At 45.0% G+C, this 20286-nt stretch overlaps 1 protein-coding gene across 1 annotated transcript in view; it reads right to left on the bottom strand.

Annotated features, from left to right (window-relative positions):
- Positions 1-20286, bottom strand: part of SPATS2L (spermatogenesis associated serine rich 2 like) — a 165970-nt gene that overhangs the window by 1679 nt on the left and 144005 nt on the right. Inside the window, 6 exon segments of the mRNA XM_047720835.1 lie at positions 2035-2168; positions 2171-2214; positions 2216-2252; positions 5640-5742; positions 8417-8526; positions 15787-15845. Of these exon segments, the coding sequence (XP_047576791.1) occupies positions 2035-2168; positions 2171-2214; positions 2216-2252; positions 5640-5742; positions 8417-8526; positions 15787-15845 (487 nt within the window).

The following is a 20286-nucleotide window of genomic DNA, read 5'->3' as shown; positions in this document are numbered from 1 at the left end:
TGTGTCTGTCCCTGTACAAGGGAAGGATTTCTGAACTCCTTGAGGTCAGTAACAGCCAACATTCACTGAGCGCTTGTAGCATGCCGGGCCTCACTCAAGGGACCATCTTGTGTATCCTCACACTGACCCTTTAAGATAGTTGCTGTTACTTGCTTCATTTTACAGATGAGGATAATGAATTTAAGAGACTTGCCCAAGGTCTACAGTTAGAAAACGATAGAGACATTCCTATTTCGCATATGGTCTTCCTGACAAGATCCATAGTTTGTTCCATGAACAGAGACTTTACTGAAAATCAAACTTCTATTATTAAAATGTGTGATTTTATGGCTTATAAAGATACAAAGTTCTAAATTTGTACGTGGTGACTGGATGGTATAGGTTTAGGGCAGACCCACCCCTCGTCATGCAGGACCCAGGGCAGGAGCACAAAGGCAGGCCCATATAATCGCATGAGTGAATATTGTCTCTTCCCTGCTCTGACTCCTTCCCACGTGGTGAGTGGGCCTTGCACACATGAATGTGGGCACTCCAGCCTGCACGCTTCAGCTTCGTCCTTACCCCTCACAAATAATCCTGCTCTGGACCTAGGGGTGTGCGCACCGGTGGTATGGTTGGCTCTCAGGGTGCCATATCCAGGAAAGTGTTCCAAACAGACCCTAAAAGTAGGCTTGGGGCCATTTTGGGACTTGAATTCAGGATCTGGAGTATTTGGAGCACTTTCCAGAAGGGAGAGTACAGATTCTGAGTCCTGGCATCTCCTCCGTCTTGCTCCATAGTGAGGTCCATGGCTGGGAGAGGGCCAGGAGGGGTTACTCCCAAGTGCAGGGCTGGCCCAAGGGCCCTTCGTGCCTAGGTCTGCAGTGTTCTGGCTTCTCTATGGAGGAATGCTTCGGCTTAAATGAGCCATCGCCTGAAATGTTTTACTGGAAATGGTAACAGTGAGCTGAAAAAGTATCTATGTCACTCGCATTTAATTTGGCTTCCTTTGTTTTTAGAAAAGGGAAACCCAGCCTAAATTTTAGACTTACTTTACATATGGGGTTTAATAATGACCAAAGAACAAAAGGTGTGAAGATGTGTTTAGATGACAAGTAAAACAGGCCTGATAATGATCTTTAGCTCATGAATGTATGAAATGCTCCTTGTCGAAGTGCTCTTCTGACATTGGGAAAGACCTCTGAGCCCAGAGAAATGCCTGTCAGTGTCATTTATGAGAATGCTAAAAACCCTAGACCACAGAATCCAACAGGGCACCTGCTGGAAAACCAGGATTTTGGAATGCTTTAAAAAGTCTCTTTACTTGAGCTCTCTTTCTTAGAGACCATGAAAGCTGTCTTTATAGCATGCCCAACGTCTGTATCATCAAATCCCATGTCTTGTTCATCCTCTAATGACCAGGGGGAAATCGCTTCTTAGGCATACAGTGGAGGAGCAGAAGGAAAGAGGGAAGACTGACCTTTGGACGCTTATATTTTTAGGAGCCACAGCACAGAGGAATTAATAATGTCATTTTGAAAGATACTCTCTTTACCGAAAGCCCAAAAGAAGACAGGGAAGTTGAACTGACTTTGGCCTTGTACTGAAAAACTACACATAATTGGGAATTCAAGGAACTTACAAAACAGACGCCAGATTTCCTTTCATCAAGTAGTGTCTGTGAGCAGGTACGGACTCTTATTCCCATGTCCCGGGCTTGGCGGGGGGGGGGGGGGGGTGGGGGGTGGGGGGTGGGGGTGTGGGGGGGATGTGTGGGGGTGTGCGGGGTGTGTGGGGGTGTGCGGGGGGTGGGGGTGTGCGGCTTCAAAGGCACAAGAAGGGCTGGCTCCTTCAGGCGTATGCGGGCCACCTCATCCGCCTGGAAAAGGACCTCTGGAGTGTGCGCGGACTGACGGGGGTTGTTCGGGGAGCCCCCCCCCCCCCCCCCCCCCCCCCGCGGCCAGAGGCCTCCCCAGCCCGGCAGGTATTTCCTCCGGGCACCAGCGTCGTCGGACACCCGGGGGCAGCGCACGCTGGCCTCCCTACACAGCTCACCTGCTTATTAGCTGGCGCGGCCTGGGGAGAGCTTTCGGGCGCGCTGGGAAGGGTGCGGGCCATTTTGGGGTTGCGGCTTTACCCTCCGAGGGCTTGTTTGTGATTGGTCGATTTTCGGGTAAAGTGACTCTGTTTCCAGAGGCTGCCGCGTGGGCGTTCAGCAGGGGCAGCAGGGAGCTCAGGCGTTCTTGAGGGATAGCTGTTCTTTGGGTGCGTGACCTGCAACGAGAAAGCGCCTGGCGTTACCCGCTGCGCCGCGACCCTCCCGCCTCGGGGAAGCCCTTAGCAGACGGGAGACACCGGCAGAGCTTCAAAAAACATATATATGTATATGTATATTATATGCGGTCCTGGGTGGCTCAGTGGGTTAAGTCTCTGCTTTCGGCTCAGGTCATGATCCCGGGGTCCTGGGATCGAGCCCCACATCGGGCTCTCTGCTCAGCAGGGAGCCTGCTCCCTCCCACCCACCTGCCTCTCTGCCTACTTGTGATCTCTGTCTGTCAAATAAATAAAATCTTTAAAATATATATACATACACACACACACATACATATATGTATATATACACATAGGAGTTTCAAAAACATGTATATGTATATGTATATATATTTAAAGATGTCATCTGAAAGGGCACTTTCATGTTTGGGAGACCAGCAAGGTTCTGTGAGAGTCACCGGACGGTGATGACAGCATCATCACACAAGTTGGGAAACACTTGTCGGCAAGAAGACATATCTGAGCAACTATAGTGTTATTCCTTAGGTTAGGAACCGCAGAAGGAAGAGAGACAGCAGAGTCTCGAAGTACCCTCTTGAGCCTGTGCACAAGGGTGTTCTGCCTCTCGGCTTCCCTGTTCCCAAGCCCGGGCCTGCTGTCCGCTCGCTAGACCAGTGGGGGCTGCAGAGACACAGGAGGACCAGGAGGCATGCGGACACGTGGATGTTCTGCTGGGTGTCAGGAATTTTGTCACCCTGGGTCATGCACATTCTACGACGAAGGAACCAGGCCTGCCGGCCCAAACAAGCCCTAAAGCACTGTTCATATCCCACGAGAGCCACATGATCCGGCCTCTTTCCCGATGCCATTTTCTATAGCTCATCTGCAGGTGGGTACTGAGTCAAAGCTCAAGTCAGTGTGCCTCATCACACAGATCCCAGCAGGCTGGGCTCTTCAATGTTCGCGATCCCATCCCAGCCCTGCCGGTTTTGAATGAGGTGGTTTGGGCTGGAATGATTTCTGTGTGATGACGCTGAGTCAGGGCTGGAGGGAACCGCTCAAGGATGAAGTTTCGACCTCCCTCTCACCGTTCACCAGAATTTGACTGCCATGCTGGACAATCAGACTTTTGAATCTTAAAATTGTCAACAATTTTTTAAAAGCAATGTTCTCTGCTACCTGTGTTGGATCGGACTTCATCCTTGGGTTTTTCCAGAGGATCAGCAGTGACTAGTAGGGATCACAGAACATTAGAAATGGGAAGGACAGGGATGCATCTCTAGTCCCCTTATTTGTAAGTAAAGTGTGACAGCCCATTGGGGACTGTCCCAACGTGACCAGGGGATTTCAGTGGCTCTTGTGTTCACTAGATACAGTTTCAGGGGGGTGGGGGGTGGTCATTATTTCCTACAGCTCAGGGATGACTCTGGTTCATTAGCTGTGGGTTTCCAGTGTGTTCTCAACAAAGCTGAGCTGGAAGGAGTCCTCCATTGGATGACTACTGGCTCCAACAGGGGAGGCTGTCTCTCGTGTGGACACTTGCTGTTTGGTACGGGATGGTTCCTCCCACGAGATGGCCCTGGAAGTGCTCTGGAGGAAAGGGGGTGAAGCTGCACCAACCATCCCTCCTCAGATGGGGACAGTCACTTGGCCTCAGGGTCTCACTCATCACCAGGCTGAAGTGGAAACTTGCATGGACAGTTGAATGGCCAACTGTGAACCCGCTCGTTTGTTTTTCAGATGGGGCAAATGCGGGGGTAGGGAATGATAAATGGGTAGATTATGACACGAGGGAGGGAACATAAAAAAAAAAAAAGGAAAATAATTGAAAAGAAATGCATTGGGAGGGGGGTGTCCGGATGGCTCAGTTGGTACAGCGTGTGACTCTTGATCTTGGGGTTGAGTTCAAGCCCATGTTGTCTGTAAAGATTACTCAAAAATAAAATCTTAAAAAAAAATAAAAAAGACATTCAGTCAGAAAATCAGATAACTGCCAAAGATACGTGAACGAGGATGCTCACAATGGTGTTATTGTAACAGTGAAAAAGTTGGTAGCAACTGGTCCACAATTAGGGGACTGGTTGTGTCAATTATATTCATATAAATTATGAGTTAAATACGTTGACATGGAAAAATCTCAACCATATGTTGTGAAATGATAAAAATGAATCAATTACTTTGTATTATGTATAGTATATATATAGTATATAGTATATGTATAGTATAATAAATTATACAGTATCATGAGAGATGTAATAGTTGACTTAAAACAAATGAAACGTGCATAAAAAGTGTGAGGGATACATAAAAGTAATGGCATGTTCTATTTAATACAGTTCTCTAATTTTTATTTATTTTATTTATTTATTTTTATTTTTTTATTTTTTCATTTTTTAAGATTTTATTTATTTATTTGACAGAGAGAAATCACAAGTAGGCAGAGAGGCAAGCAGAGAGAGAGGAGGAAGCAGGCTCCCTGCCAAGCAGAGAGCCCGATACGGGGCTCGATCCCAGGACCCTGGGATCATGACCCGAGCCGAAGGCAGAGGCTTTAACCCACTGAGCCACCCAGGTGCCCCCAGTTCTCTAATTTTTAGATCAAGCTTCTATTTTTTTATACTTAGGGGGGGAAAAAAGCACTTTTGACTTTGAAAACAAAAGTGCAGCCACGTTGCAAATTTTCAGCTGACTCTGAGGTTGTGGGGAATTCACGTCCCTCTCCAGTCCTTCCTTTCCTCCTTGTTCCCGTCCTTAATGCCATCTCTCTGTTCATTCCCATCCCTACCCGCCCCCATGGGTGGGCTGGAGTAGGAGAAAAAAAGATCAGCCAATTTTGTTGCACATTAACTGCTCTAATTAAGGCTTAATAGTGAACAAGCCTAAAGCTAATGGTTGAAGTGAAGTCCTTCATTATCTGCAGACTTCCCCCGGCAAGCACGCAGAACAGACCAGGGGGAGAGACTCAGGGCACGGGGAGCCGTTCACAGACCACAGCTGGGCCCTTTATGACCAGAGCCGATTGTCCCCAGACTTGTTAGGGAGCCCGGCTCTCAGGGTAACAGGTCTCTGTGGAACCAGGCTGTTGGAAATCAGAAAGGCAGTTTATCTGCCGGTGCTTAAGAAAAGTTTGCAAAAGATAGAGACTAGCTGACCCGTTCTGTTCTGCTTCATAAATCCCGGGGATTTACAGACAGGCAGTGGCATTTGAAGACTCTAAGTTCAAATCTTGACATTTCTAGTGACTTGTGTCGTGACCTTAGATCATTAAATCTCTTTAGACCTCGCTTTAACCCCCCTGGGGGACCGCACACCTGACATTTCCGATATCAACTCCAAATAGCACCAAGCTTAACTCACACAGAATTATTTAGCAAGTACGCAAAACTCACTTTCTCCGCAGAGCATGATTTGGGCCTTTAGCTGCTCGATGTCGCAGGAGAACCGGGCAGCTCTCCCGAGCTCTTCGTCGTATTTCCGCTCGCTGACGAAGTGCTGGAGGAGATAAGAGCCCCACGGTTACAGGAGTGACCCAAGCACTCAGTGGATTCATTTGCTCTGCCCTTCAGCAGCCGCTGTCCCTTCTAACCAGGAGGCTGGGCATGCCAGCTCTGCCCCTGGGAGGCTCTGTCAAACCAGGCCTGGTCTGACCTGCCTGGAGAAACATCTATCCCCTTCTCCTTTTGGGACTCTGTGAGGGTCTTGCCTTTCTCCTGCCCAGACCTGGAGAAAACTGTGATTGGGCAAAATGTGCATCTGGACTCCCGTGTTTAACTCTCAGCACCCCTCGCCCACCGCATGTTCTGTCCCATTACAGATTTTGGGATGGCAGGATTGCATTCTGGCAGTCTTTCTAATTTGGCCAATGACTTGCTAAGGTGTTACCCACTCTTGAAAGAAGACACGTTATCCTTCCCCATCCTAACAGGGAGGCAGGACACTCAAAAAACCTTTAGTAACTAGAAAACAGTATCTTGAATGGTAGAATTTCAAGTGCTGTTTAAGGAAGTAGGAAAGAGATTACTTTTCAATTCATTTAAAATTAAGATCTGTGTGTAGATGACAGAGTGAGAAATACAGAAATAACGAGGACTCAGTCCCTCCTGAATTTGCCAGGGAGTTTACCACAAGACAAGGGAAACAGATACCACCATATGAGGTAGAATGTGGTAGGTGCTTGAGGAATACAAAAGAGGAAGAATGATTTCCACCTAAGGGGCATGAGGGAAGTGTTACGTGAGAGGGAGCATTTGTGCTGGAACATTAAAAGAAATATATTGATCACTTAGCAGACGTGGACCAAATTCTTAACAGATAATCTCATTTTCATCTGATCGCATTATTATGAAGTCAGTTCTGTTATTATCTCTATTTTATAGAGAGGGAATCAAGGTTCTAGGAATCTGAGAGGAATTTAATTTACCCAAGGCCACAGGAGCTGGGCTGTTTCAGCCTAAAGCCTGTGTCGTTAACCATTTTTTGATGAGTGGCATCTGGATAGGCAGAAATGAAACTTGGAAAGTAAGCAGATGTCACAGACCTGGAGCTGGCAACTTCACCTTCCTCCCTTGGGCACAGAGCTTGGAATATATATATATATGGCCAGATCTGCTCTGGACTATGACTCTGGTCTTAGGGTGGATGACCAGGCTGGAGGGAGACAGTGGAGGCAGAAAGGCTGGGTAGGAGGCCATTGCAAGTGACTGGTTGGCAACAACAAAGACCAGACGAGAAGGGAAAAACCATTAGGACTTCTCAGGACCCTCAGAGGAGGTCCTTATCCCCAAGGGGCTCCCTTTCATGCTTAACCAGGGCAGAGAGGACTGAAGTCACTTGCCACTTTCTGCCACCCCAACAACTTTTATGCCTGGATGAGCAGACAGTCCCACTCAGAAAGTGAGTAGCAACTGTGTCCTCAAAGCACTCTAGACCCTAGAAGCTGGGCAGACGCTGAGCCCATGTGTATACGCATGTATGTTCAGGGCACCGGGGACAAAGAAGAGGATAATGGAAAATGTAGAGACTGTAAGTTCCCGTTTTGTTGTAGACACTTGTTTCTGCCCTTCTGGTAACCTCTCTCCTCCTGATAACTGTATCCCAATGCAGTTTCAAAGATCCCCAGTGTTGGTGGGTCTGTCAGTCAAGGCCTCCCTTAGCCCAGTGGTGTCTGTCATTCAGGCTGAGGCCAATCAGAATCTCCTTCTTTGCGGGGCGCCTGGGTGGCTCAGTGGGTTAAGCCGCTGCCTTCGGCTCAGGTCATGATCCCCGGTCCTGGGTTCGAGCCCCACATCGGGCTTTCTGCTCAGCAGGAAGCCTGCTTCCTCCTCTCTCTCTCTGCCTGCCTCTCTGCCTGCTTGTGATTTCTCTCTGTCAAATAAATAAATAAAATCTTTAAAAAAAAAAAAAAAGAATCTCCTTCTTTGGGACGTGAATCGGGTGGGGTGGCACAAAGGCTGATGACATCTGAAGGTCCCCCACTCTAACGGTGCCCTGAAGAGAGTCTGGTAATTGCAGCTGTCTATGTCACCCAGGAGGCTGCCTGGGTTTCTGCCCAAGTGTAGCCTGGAGTCCTCCGATCACACTTTGGTGAGCTGCACTCAATTTCTTTCAACTTCCTCTTATTCTCGAGGTTAGCCAGGGTCAGCTTCTATCGCTTGCCACTATAGAGATCTAATAAATACGTATCTGTGGGTGGTCTTCTTAATAAAAGGGCAAGTCAGCTAGAAAAGGATACAAGAAAGAAGTCGCTGTGTATTATGTAAGCTTTAGCATCCTTACTGTTCTACCAGGTTCACACTTGCTGTGTGTTCCCATGTCTGAGTGCTTATATACATACACCTGAATTACATATGGCGAAAATAATATCCCCCATTCCAGCTCTAATTCGTGGTTGAATACATTTTATTTGGGTCAGTCTCTACTGACTAAGAAAAGAGCTCGTACTTCTCCTCTGTAATAATATATCCCTGCAAACCAGAGTAGACTTAAATACAGTGATTAGTGGGTTCTTTGCCCTTCTGTATTCTCTAGCTCAGCACTGGGAAAGAACTATTAAAGCTGGGTGCATTACATCAGATCCTCAGAGAGCCGCACTCTATCGATGCAAAACAAACGTAATGGGGATCAGATCTCTGGCTCCGGGTTCAGGCTGTGGTATTTTAGAACTGACCTTAATTTCTGCCCTGAGTTCAGCCAGCTGCATCTCCGCCATCTGACTGGCCAGATCCGTCAGTCTCTTTAGTTCTTCCGCTTTCTTCTGACGAGCGGTCAGGATTTCCACTGCCACGTAAGAAAGAATAGTGCGTTAGGGCCAGCGATCTAAACATATTAAATGACCTATTTCTTGGGATCGGTTCTCCCTCCACGTACTGATCGCTCTGTTGGACCATGACTAGGTTTTCCGAGCTGGTTACTGAGGTGGGTTGGGCCTCGGTGCTCAGGACTGATCACTTCCGTATGTCCTTATCCACCAACTCGGATCAAACATGGTCCCTTTGGATTCACTGTACACCCACGGTCTTCTTCGCTTTCCTCGCTGCTGTCTGATCTCACTTCCTTAATTTAGTCTTTGCGACTTGTGCATTACTCAGAACCACTATCACCAAAAAAAGACACTTGGTGAAATCCTGTCTGAATGATATCGCAAAGATAGGGAGGCCACTAAGCAAAAACCATTTTCCTGGATGTGCCAGACTATGAAATGCTAACAGCGTCAGACCTTCTGAACTTTACCACTTACTCATTGAGAGCCACTCGCTGTATCATTGGAATGTGATGTCGAAGTTTTATTTTATTAGCTTTTTGTGAGCTAAAAAATGCCTCTGCTTTTGATATTCTGCAGATCTGTTTCCATTTTTGCAACCAAAGAGAACTTCTAGACCAGAGTGACTTTTTTTTTTTTAAAGATTTTATTTATTTATTTGACAGAGAGAGATCACAAGTAGGCAGAGAGGCAGGCAGAGAGAGGGAGGGAAGCATGCTCCCTGCTGAGCAGAGAGCCCGATGCGGGGCTCGATCCCAGGACCCTGAGACCATGACCTGAGCCAAAGGCAGAGGCTTTAACCCACTGAGCCACCCAGGTGCCCCCAGAGTGCCTTGTTTTAAGCGTCCCCCATGGAAAAATGTCCAGGGTGAGTCAAAACCCGCTTGGACTGGATTTGTGTATCCTCTTTAGCATTTGCGCAGAAGATACCAGGGAGTTTTCTGGTGCCACATTTCACACGTCTATCGGATGGCCTGAAGGTTCAAGCAGAGGTAGCAGTCCCCAGGTGAATTTGTGTGCATGTGTCTATGTTTCCCAAAAGATTCTACAGCTAGCTCAAAAGCAACACACACAATCACATAGAGTGAGATTTAAATACGAAATTTCCTCTTCCGAGAGATAGCTTGTTCTCTAATTTGAAGTCACAGACGACGGCCTTCCTTTCTTTTGGACAAGCATTTTGAGTTATGAGAAGAAAGAAGTCCACCCAATGAAGACGCTACACATGTTGGAGTCACATTCCTTTCTTGTCTGAACAAAAGTCAACTGCTTTATTAGACCAGATTCACAGCATACACGCAGAGCCAAACAATGATTTCTCACCGTAAGGGTTCTTAATGTATAAATGTCAAAAATAGCCACTTCAAAACCCCTTGAAAAGTTGAAAAGCAATCAAGAGTTAAGATTTCCTGCAAGCTATAATCCATTCTGCAGACAGAGAAACATTATCACTAATGCTGATACAAATGTTGAGATGTTGATAGAATCAGTAATCTATAACTCAGAAGGCCTAATTGTTGGCTAAACTCCTCTAATCATGCTCTGATTACCCACCAGGACTCCCCTTGCCTCCCATTTACAAACCCATGTAGCTGAGCGAAAGCTGATGTATGCCGTAGTCTTTCAGGACACAGGGGAGCTAGTGGAAAACGAGTTCCCATGATGGTTGTGGAAAGAATCCATCCGAGTACAGACCCCGTATTACTGAATGATGTCCCAGTTACCCAGTCACACAAGAGGGCACACAGAGGTGGCCTACTCTCATGTGTGGCCACAGAGTACGTATGTTTTGTTGGGTCCACATTTTACTTATATAAATGAATTGTCCGCATTTGGAAATTAGGAGATTCCACTCAGAAGCTGGATTTCTGGCTTCTCCTAAAATATTGGAATTTCTGGCCACAGTTGGCCAACATGTGGCAACAACTGGCAACCCTTGAGTTGTCACCCTTTATGGATGGAGCGTGGCGCCCATCGTGCCGTGGTCACTCCCTGCCCTGCCTGGCTCATTAATGATCCCAGCCTGGCCCCTGGAAGAATCTCCAATCATGGCAGAGACTACACTTAAAGTTTTTCGTGTCCACGATGCCTAGGGCCTGGTACAAAGTGGGTGCCCAGTATGTACATTTACTGAATGAAGGACTGAACGAACGCATCAATCCATTATTTAAAAGCAGTATGCGGGGGCGCCTGGGTGGCTCAGTGGGTTAAAGCCTCTGCCTTCTGCTCAGGTCATGATCTCAGTGTCCTGGGATTGAGCCCTGCCTGGGGCTCTCTGCTTAGCAGGGAGCCTGCTTCCTTTCCTCTCTCTCTGCCTGCTTCTCTGCCCACTTATGATCTCTCTCTGTCAAATAAATAAATAAAATCTTCTAAAAAATTTTAAAAAACACTTACTTGGAAAAAAAAAAAAGCAATACATGAGGTGCCTGGGTGCCACAGGCGCTTAGGTGTCCAACTCTTGGTTTTGGCTCAGGTCATGATCTTGGGGTCATAAGTTCGAGCCCCCTGTCAGGCTCTGGGCTTAGCACAGAGTCTGCTTAAGACTCTCGTTCTCCCTCTGGCCTTCCCCTCCATGAGTGAGGTCTCTTTCAAACAAATAAATAAGTCTTTGGAAAAAAAAAAAAGAATACGCAAAGAAGGACAGAAGTTCTTTTTCTAGAAGGACCACTGAGGCATGTTTAACATTTATACCTTTGATTATTTATATATTTGCCATAATTCAACATAGGAATGAGACTAAGTCTATAGCATGAAAAAACGATTCTTGAGCAGGGAGTTGAACCAAAGGGTTTTGCTCTTGCAAAGATTAAAAAAAGAAATTCTGAAGGCCTATACTTGGTGAGCCGATAGTAAAGGGGTCAGCAGACCCTGAATGACTACACAGTTAAACAGGTCTGACTTTTCTTAATGGATCATTTGTGGGACTGGTGACAATTAGGGATAATTGTACTTTTTGAGAAGAATTTGGGCATTCGCACAAAAGATTTTGTAGAAATAGATATAAATGGGTCCTGAAATAGGAATGCAGGTGCAAAATCACCAATAAATTCTGAGTTTACCCGCATGCAAATGTGTATGAAAACGAATACTTTTGCCTCACCCAGTGTTGGGATGAGTTTTACATACAGTCTCATTAACATCTCAAAGCCTTTCATTATGAAAAAGCCTTAAAACTGGAGATCTAAAGCCAATATTCTGTGGGGACACTATCAGTTTCACCTCAAAAACATCAATCACAGAAACAAAAAGCAAAAACAAAACCAGACCAGATCCTAAGATTCACTGATCCTCAAATTTAAAATAGAATAATAAGGTATGTTTTGAAAGCAACATCCTTTTGGGAATCTGTAGAGAGACAGTTTCATGCAGCTTTCATGTTCACTGCATTCGGGACGTCATTAATATTATTTAGGTACTTTTTATAAACAGTATCTGGTAGGCTGAAATCCATTTTCACAATAGGATTTATGAATTCCTTCAAGTTTTTGGAACATGCTGGAAGCTGGCTCTTGTTGCATGAACCATGGAAAATTTTAGGGCTTCTCAAATCATACTCTTTAGCGGAGGGTGGGCTTGAAATCCTGGGGGGAGGAGCTGGGACACAAAGCTTGTTTCAAGCACGAAGATTCTTTGATTCTTTTACCCTTTTACTGTTGTGAGTCCTTCCTTCACCTCCCAATAGATCTGCGCTCCTGTTAATATGTTTTCTTCCCGTATCTCCAATAAATTTGATGCTCCAAGAACACACCTATTTTGGTCTTCAGTTCCTTCAAACAGAGTCTGAGACCACAGCACTACAACATGTTTTGCTTCTTCATCTATAAACGTAATAATCATATTACTTTTAGGGCTACTGTGGAACTAAATGAAATAACCTACGTGACGTGTTTAGTATCATACACTAAAAAAAATGCTAACCTCAAATATTCATAAAGTGAGATATGTTCATCTAGAATATACTTCCTTTTTTTTTTTTTTGCAATTACTAATATTGGATCCCACAGCCTACAGACACTGAATTAATTACAATAATTCACTTAACAGATATTATGAAGTACCTACAATCTTCTCAGCACTACATCAGGCGCCGTGACGGACCGAGGGGTTTATGTTATAACTGAGGAAATAAGGTTTGTAACATGGGCAGCAAACAGAAAATGTGGAAGGTACTCCGGAGACCATAGACGAGCCATCTCAAGACGGTGGTTGGAAGGACAGTTCAGTTCTTAGTGGAGGGAAATCCAGTGGTTCCCTCTGCCTGTGGAGACACGCCTGTGTCACCTGAGAGACGCTGCTGAGCTCTGTCCGCCTCCATTTTCTGGTGGTCATGTGAGGAGGCTGCACTGACCCCTTCACTAGTGAGTGCTTTTCCCTTTTTGTACACATACTGGGTCAGGCACTGGCATATATTTTCCCCTTTTATCTTCACAGTAACTATTTGAGATGATACTATTCTTATTCCACCCCTTCTGAGAAGTAAGCGTGGATGTTGAGGAGCTTAACAAAATGGCTCGAAGGCACACAGCCAGTAAACAGGTGGAATCTGGATTGGAACTCAGTCTTGCTTGTCCCCAGTGCGAGCAAGATGGTTTCCCCGGGGCTCTGGGCAGTTGTCAAACTAGGAGCCTTGGCACCAATGACTGAATGAAGTTAGGCAAACCCTACCAACCAATCTCACGCTTTTAGCTACGCTGAGAACTCCGTGTGTACAGGTCCCAGAGTTTGCTGTTTGCCGTCAAACCCGGTTTGTGATAGTGCATAACACATACGCAAGCACACAGTAAATGTTTATTAACTGAATTTTTAAAATGGGGAAGCTCTCCAGAGATGCTCCAAATCCCACAGGTCTTGGATCCTAATATTATTCTCTCAAGAAGATAGAATGAGGGGCGCCTGGGTGGCCCAGTGGGTTAAAGCCTCTGCCTTCGGCTCAGGTCATGATCTCAGGGTCCTGGGATGGAGCCCCGCATCGGGCTCTCTGCTCAGCAGGGAGCCTGCTTCCTCCTCTCTCTCTGCCTGCCTCTCTGCCTACTTGTGATCACACTCTGTCAAATAAGCAAATAAAATCTTTAAAAAAAAAAAGAAGAAGAAGATAGAATGAGCACGTGATATCTGAGGTCTACTGTTAACCTCTTAGGAGGGGATGTGCTAGTAACTTTGTATTTTGGTGCTAGAGACCCTTTTGTGTCTGTGTTGGTTGCTTACATTGTTATCAATAGGACATGAAACTAACAAGAAAGAATAAGCTGTATCTAAGAAATGTGGAAAGTCCCAGATCATGTGGAAAGCAACTTTACTGAAGAAATCAACAAACTTCATAAGAATAAAATAATATTTATTTTATAAAATAAAAACATTTTATAAAATAAAATAATTTCACATTCAAAGGGATTGTGTAACTGCCTAAATATTCCACAGCTGAACCCTGGATCACATTTCGTTTTATTTCATAAAACTTGCTGTTACTTGAAATTCTCGGACGTTGCTTAAAATCATTTTTAAAAAGTTGTGTAACAAAAATACCAATTGTTACTTTTCATAAACTACTGAATTACGACCAAGGGCCAGACAAGAAAAATAGAAAAAGAATGAATTTGGTCGGATCCTTCATTCTGGTAAAAAGAAAGGCACCGCTGTTGAAGGGGAAGGAATTAGGTTCTTGGGGTGCAGAGCCACTCATCCAGTTAGTGAGGAAAAATCTGGGTAAGGATAAAGAATTTAAAATGCACAGAAGAGGGGCGCCTGGGTGGCTCAGTGGGTTAAAGCCTCTGCCTTCGGCTCAGGTCATGATCTCAGGGTCCTGGGATTGAGCCCCGTGGATTGAGCCCCTCGACAGGCTCTCTGCTCAGCAGGGAGCCTGCTTCCTCCTCCCTCTCTGCCTGCCTCTCTGCCTACCTGTGATCTCTGTGAGTCAAATAAATAAAATCTTTTAAAAAAATTAAAAAAAATAAAATGCACAGGAGATAAAAATTGTAAGACTAGATCCCAGGTGAAAAATGTGGTTTTAGGGTTCTCATCAATGACAGGGGACTGCATTTGATCCTAAGAGAGGGCTTAGCAGCCTCACCTGGGGCTTGCTATTGCCGCTGACAAAGTAATCTGGTCTCACAATGTCGCACCCATGAACCCCAGCCTGTTGGCGGGAGTTTAAATCTGTCCTACTATCTGTTGAATAGTTTGACGACCATTGGACAAACTGAGAACTAGAAATAAGTATAAAGATAATACAATAAATCCAACCCAGGGTATACGAATATTTTAAGACTGTCTGAGGGTGTTTATTATTTAAACAGGGTATTTGGGACATTAAATGGTCTCATTTGTGATTTCAACTTAAAACCCGTCATTGATTCTCTCGCGAGGCGTTAAGCTGGCGGCAGGTATGACTGAGTTTGTAAACAGAAACGGGAGTGTTTTAAGAAAATTTCACTTAGTACATCTCTACATTTGAATTATTAAACTTATAAGAGCTGCTTAAAAGCTTGGAACGTGTTGCTTTTAGCCTGGTGAGTTTGCCTTGTCCGGCATCCGAAGTGCTCGGAAAAAAAGGCAGACACGTTTAATTTAAAGATGTGATTCGGGGCTCCTGGGTGGCTCAGTGGTTAAAGCCTCTGCCTTCGGCTCAGGTCATGATCTCAGGGTCAAGAGATCGAGTCCCGCATCGGGCTCTCTGCTCAGCAGGGAGCCTGCCTCCTCCTGTCTCTCTCTGCCTGCCTCTCTGCCTGCTTGTGATCTGTCTGTCAAAAAAAAAAAAAAAAAAAAAATTAAAAAAAAAATTTAAAGATGTGATTCAAAATGTTAAGGGGAATTTAAGTAAAGTTTCAAATGGACAGTTTTCTTAGAGGAATGTGATGTGTTAAACTTGAGGTAGCTGAACCTAAGAAAGAACAAGGGAAACGTATCGTTTTAAGTCACATAGCAAGATATGGAAGTTGCGAAAGCATAAAACCGATGTTTGAAAATTTAATTCTAAATTCAATGTCATTTTAAACCCGATTACCTGTAAGTACCCCTTTATACGCCCCCAATTTTAAGTGACTCAGTGGGACACCTACTCTTTGCTGAGTACCTGCTCTGCTGTGTGCTCCGGGGCCACGCCCACACGAGGTTCCCAAGGTCTCCAGGGGCTTCGTGGCTTGCCCGAGGTCCCAGAGCTCATTAGCCAGGATTTCGGTATGAATTTTAGGACCTTTCTCAGAATCTGTATCACTGCCAGTGGACCTACAGATTGCTTCAGACTAGGAGGCACCTAACCAAACAACCATGTGTCTACTTACTGGCTTCTTCTTTAACTTTATCCATTTCTGCCATTAATGAAACTTCTTTGTCAATGATGCTGGGAGGGGAAAAACAGAAACAAAAGCAAAGAATGCTTAATCAAAGAGAAACTTTTAATAAGCACTGGAAGCACAAGAAAAATTATTTTCATTAAACAAAATACAAAATTACCATAAATATTTCTATGTTACAATGCCAGCAGCACCCTCTGCCTTTCCAAAAATGAGGCAACACGGAAGGGTTGCTCCCAAGTATTTCATAGTGACATCTGCTGATTAAATCATTGTCAGCAAATCTAAAAAAAAAAAAAAAAAAAAAAAAGCCTTTTCTGACTTTCAGAATTGTGCTGCTTTGAATTTAAATTTGGCAGTATTTTTGCCCTATGAATTCTGAAGTTCCAAGACTATATGAGGAGTATTTGAAAAGCCAGGGTTCAGGGGATCTAGGCCTGTAGTTCTCACATGCCTCTGTGTGTTGCTCCCTCAGATACTGGCTGGGGGGCGGGGACGTGGGCCCATCTCTGATGCAGATGGCCCTGGGACCTGCTTTGAGAAGTAGGGCCTGGATCAATCCATCTACGTGTTCTATAATAGAACTCTATACGTTCTCATTCCCCCAAAGAAGCATTTCAAGTTCAAATTAACTTTTCCCCCCACACTATATTACTTTTTGGTTAGTTCTTTGCATAAATAATAATCTGTCCAATAGTTCACTTCTCTCCCATCCTGACTCCTAGTTCCCCTCACAACAGAACACAGCATCAGAATCCCCTCATCCAGGTGACTCCTGAACAACACCTTGAACTCTGCAGGTCCTCTTACACGCGCGTTGTTTTGGGTAAACACAATACAATACCTCAAGTGTATTCTCCTTATGATTTTTGCAATAACATTTTTGCGGGGCGCCTGGGTGGCTCAGTGGGTTAAGCCACTGCCTTCGGCTCAGGTCATGATCTCAGAGTCCTGGGATTGAGCCCCGCATGGGGCTCTCTGCTCGGCAGGGAGCCTGCTTCCTCCTCTCTCTCTGCCTGCCTCTCTGCCTACTTGTGATCTCTCTGTCAAATAAATAAATAAAAATCTTTAAAAAAAAAATAACATTTTTGCTTCTCTAGCTTCCTTTATTGTAAGAACATATTATGTAATACATATAACATATGAGATGTGTGAATGGACCCTTTATGGTATTAGTAAGGCTTCTGGTCAGTAAGAGGCTGTAAGTTAAGTTTTGGGGGAGTCAAAAGGTTATACACAGACTTTAGACTGTGTGGGGGGTGGGCACCCCAACTCTCTCCCCTCCATTGCACAAGGGTCAGCTGCGTATCCTTTCACAGATTTTCATGTATATATAAGTATAGATGCGAGGTATTTTTAAATTTTCATTTCAACCATCAATACTTCAATACATATCTCGCAAAGATAATGACTTTGTTGGGACTATAACCATAGTATTACTATGTATTACATAGTATTACTTTATATTACATAGTATTACTTTATACTTTTACTACCATAGTATTACATAGTATTACTAGAATACCTAAAAACATTAACAATAATTTAATATTATCAGGTATCTACTCAGTGTTCAAATTTATATATTTGCCATATATAATATGGCAATATTATATATATAATATATAATAATATTTATACTATATATATATATATATATATATATATATATATATATAAAATAATATATAATACGGCCATATTTGTTCCCTACGTATTTGTTAACAGTTTGTTTGGGCCAGGATCTAAGTAAGTCCGGCCACTGCAATTGGTTGATTGTCTAGGAAATCTGTTTTTATCTCTCCACACCCTGTTTGCAACTCATTTGTTGAAAAAAGTAGGTCGTTTGTTCTGTTCAGTTGTCCAAGGTTTTAACTTTGCTGACTGTACTGCATGGTATTATTTAACCCATTCTTTAAATTTTCCTATGAATATGGTATGAGATATATAAATCTGATTAGATTTGTTTATATTTCAGGAAGGGTACCTTATGTTATCTACTTCCACCAGCAGACATATAATGACCCAACGCAGTTATAAATATTCCTGTTAGAAAAAAACCAAACCTGAATGTATTCAAATTCTTACATCTCATAACAAATTTGTAGGAAATACAAAGGGCGTCTCTATTTTTTACGATTATCAGCAGTCACTGATGATGGTTACCTGGATAAATAGGGTTTTAAAAATGGGGCTATTCAAATTCTACTACTCCGTATTCATTTATTTACCTTGAAGTCTTGCACAAAGAGAAACTTTCCCTTATCAACTATTCGGGTTAACATGTAGTACAATTTATACAGGTAAGCAGGATAAATGCTAGTATATCTGTTTTCAAAACAATAGTTGGTTCCCTAGCATCCCTCCGAAAAAACCAATGAGATTTTTTTGCTTGGTTGTAGTTTGTAAACTCATAATTAACGTGCGTCAATGCACAGCAGTAAGCATCCATGGTTATTACCTCTCTGTTCCAACCGATGTGTTTTTGCCCCCATCAGGTGTACTTTTAAAACTTGAAGTGTATTTAAGATTTACTTCCTCTTAGGAGGAATATTTTGTAATATTGGTCAAGGTAAGAAGTGTCTTTGGGATATGCCTATAGGACTTTTGGGGCTCCTCACCCAGACGTGGAACCTGAACACTTGGCCAGTCAGGACGGTGTGCTGAGAAGCTCAGCTCGTTCCAACAAGGAAATCCTAAGGGAAAGAACTGAGGTGTCCAGTGAGTGGCAGAGTCTCCAGAACCAGGCGCTGAGCCTCATCCATCAAGTGCAGATATCAACTGTCCCCATGTCGCATACGGCTTATGGTCACTGGATAGGATCACGCTGGTATGACCAGCACATCAGGATACCTGTAACTTCTTTATTGACATTAAATAGGTATGATGTCAATGTGCTTTAAATAGAGGAAATACAGGGCGCCTGGGTGGCTCAGTGGGTTGAGCCGCTGCCTTCGGCTCAGGTCATGATCTCAGGGTCCTGGGATCGAGTCCCACATCGGGCTCTCTGCTCAGCAGGGAGCCTGCTTCCCTTCCCCTCTCTCTGCCTGCCTCTCTGTCTACTTGTGATCTCTCTCTCTCTGTCAAATAAATAAATAAAAAAAAATCTTAAAAAAAAAATAAAAAATAAATAGAGGAAATACAGAAGAAAGTCTTCATCCCCCTCTGTCCCCGTGTATTTGGCTCCCTTCCCTGGAGGTCTCCACCAACACCAGCTTCTTCCATTTCTTTCCAGAGACCATCTACTCATAAACCAGCATATGTGTCTTAATCATATGAATGCTATGCTTAATCATATGAATGAATCATATGAAATGCTGAGTTAAGTCAAAAGAGGCTTGTGCGCCTGTGATTATGAGGTATATTTAGCTCCTCTGTCAAGTTCACACATGAAGCCAATATGAAGCAATTTTTTGTGTTCGCGTTTAACAGCTCACCCGGAGAGGGCAGTTCCACGTTAGCTTAGGAAAACGAGGCTAACGGATGAGCTGTTAGAGAGACAAGGTGAGAACCTAGAAATCTGGAGTCAGGAGCCCCAGTCACAACGATACGACTCAGCTTCTCTGCCTGAGAACACGTTTTGAATTTTTATCCCCTACAGAAAGAGGCAAAAGAGGAGGGGAGAAGAGTCAGCAAGAAGGGTGAGGATGGTGCCGGGTCAAGAGCCGAAGAGAGACCTCAGCAGTGGGGGGGGGCACAGGAACTTCCAGGAGCCACAAGGCCGAAGGTGTACACGGCCAGTAGTGTGACGTGAGCCTTCCGGATCGTCACTGTGCGGGGAGCGGATGGTCTGAAGGCGAGCAGGTGCGCACACAGACACCGAGCAGGGGGCCGCCTTCCAGTTTGGGTCAGTATGAGGTTGAACAGATGGAAGGCGACTGAGCGCGAGAATATCCGGCCCACCTTCCCCCTGGATCGGACACAAATCTTAGGGAGGGTTTGAATTCCACTGGACACCAACAGGAGTCGGAAGAACTAGGGGGCGGGGATACTGCGGCGGTCGCGGGAGCCCGCAGCTAACTCGGGCTCCCCCGTCCACCTGCGGGCTGCAGCGGGGCGCACCGGCTCACGCCACAGCGAGCACGGGAAACGCACGGGAAATGCGGAGACGCACAGAACATTCCGCCGTGGCACAAGCACTCGCTGAGTGCCTGCCCTGTGCCGGCAAGGGTGATGGGGCAGAGCAGCTGGGGAGGAAGGCGCCCTGCCATCCCCGTGCAGCCCACTGGCTTTCCGGGAAAGGGGAGAGGAAGGTGAGAGGACCCACCGGACTTACTGGAGAAAAAGCGAAAAACCAGATGGAAAGGGAAGAAAATGATGATGGTAAGAAGAAATACCTCCACCCCCCACCCCCCCGAAACCAACCCGTAGGCTTCTAATTAGAGCCTCTGGGATCCCAGAGCATGCAAGGGAAGAACCAAAGGAAATTCATGCCCAGGATACAGGAGTGGGTGTGCTCAGGCTTCCCAAGGGTGAGTGCCAGGGCAG

This window comes from Lutra lutra, chromosome 3 (genome assembly GCF_902655055.1).
Source record: "Lutra lutra chromosome 3, mLutLut1.2, whole genome shotgun sequence".
Taxonomy (NCBI): domain Eukaryota; kingdom Metazoa; phylum Chordata; class Mammalia; order Carnivora; family Mustelidae; genus Lutra; species Lutra lutra.
The sequence above is the reverse complement of the archived record's forward strand: the minus strand, read 5'-3'. Positions and strand labels throughout refer to the sequence as shown.